Below are 949 nucleotides of genomic sequence, written 5' to 3' on the forward strand. Positions count from 1 at the left end.
TCGGTGTGAATGGAGAGCGTCAGAATGATGTGGAGTTCGACTACTCAGCAATTCGACCTGAGGGAGAGCCTCTGAAGACGTTCGGTGGAGTGAGTAGTGGTCCTCGACCTTTGCGAGAGCTCCATGAGAGTATTCGAAAAGTGTTGGAAAATCGAGTTGGAAAGACGCTGGACTCGACATCAATTGTGGACCTGTTCAATCTGATTGGGAAGTGTGTGGTGTCAGGGAATGTGCGTCGTTCTGCAGAGATTGCATTCGGAGATCCAGAGGATGAGGCATTCCTGGATCTGAAGGACTATGAAAAGAACCCACATCGAATGGCCTTTGGATGGTCACAACAGTGTGTTCGCTCGTGTGGGTATGGACTATACAAAGGTGGCAGAGCGTCTGCGTGTGAATGGAGAGCCAGGTCTGGCATGGCTGGAGAATATGCAGAAGTTTGGTCGAATGGAGGATGGTCCCAACTGGAAGGATCGTCGTGTGAAGGGTGGTAATCCTTGTCTGGAACAGTCATTAGAGTCATATGAGTTGTGTTGTCTGGTAGAGACATTCCCTGCTCGTCATAAGAGTTTGGAAGAGTATTTGAGAACACTGAAGTTTGCGTATTTGTATGCCAAGACAGTGACACTACGAATGACTCATTGGCCTGAGACTAATCGTGTGATGTTACGCAATCGTCGTATTGGCTGTTCTGTGAGTGGAATTGCTGACTTCCTTGGAACCCACAATCTGGAGGAGTTGCGGGAATGGCTGGACTCAGGATACAAGACAGTTCAGAAGTGGGATGAGGTATACAGTAACTGGTTCTGTATCCCTCGTTCCATCAAGACCACTTCTGTGAAGCCTTCGGGAACTGTTTCTCTGTTGGCAGGAGCTACACCTGGCATGCACTTCCCTGAGAGTCGTATCTATATTCGTCGTATGCGTATGAGCAAGAATGATCCTTTGG

At 48.5% G+C, this 949-nt stretch overlaps 1 protein-coding gene across 1 annotated transcript; it reads left to right on the forward strand.

Moving 5' to 3' along the window:
• Positions 1-297: 297 nt before the first annotated feature.
• Positions 298-949, forward strand: JH06_5751 (ribonucleoside triphosphate reductase; the record flags this gene model as incomplete). Its single annotated transcript, XM_014669161.1, has 1 exon — positions 298-949. A coding segment is annotated over one exon (652 nt), but the record flags the coding sequence as incomplete, so codon positions are not given.

This window comes from Blastocystis sp. subtype 4 (genome assembly GCF_000743755.1).
Source record: "Blastocystis sp. subtype 4 strain WR1 chromosome Unknown seqid_1013, whole genome shotgun sequence".
NCBI classification, from domain to species: domain Eukaryota; class Bigyra; order Opalinata; family Blastocystidae; genus Blastocystis; species Blastocystis sp. subtype 4.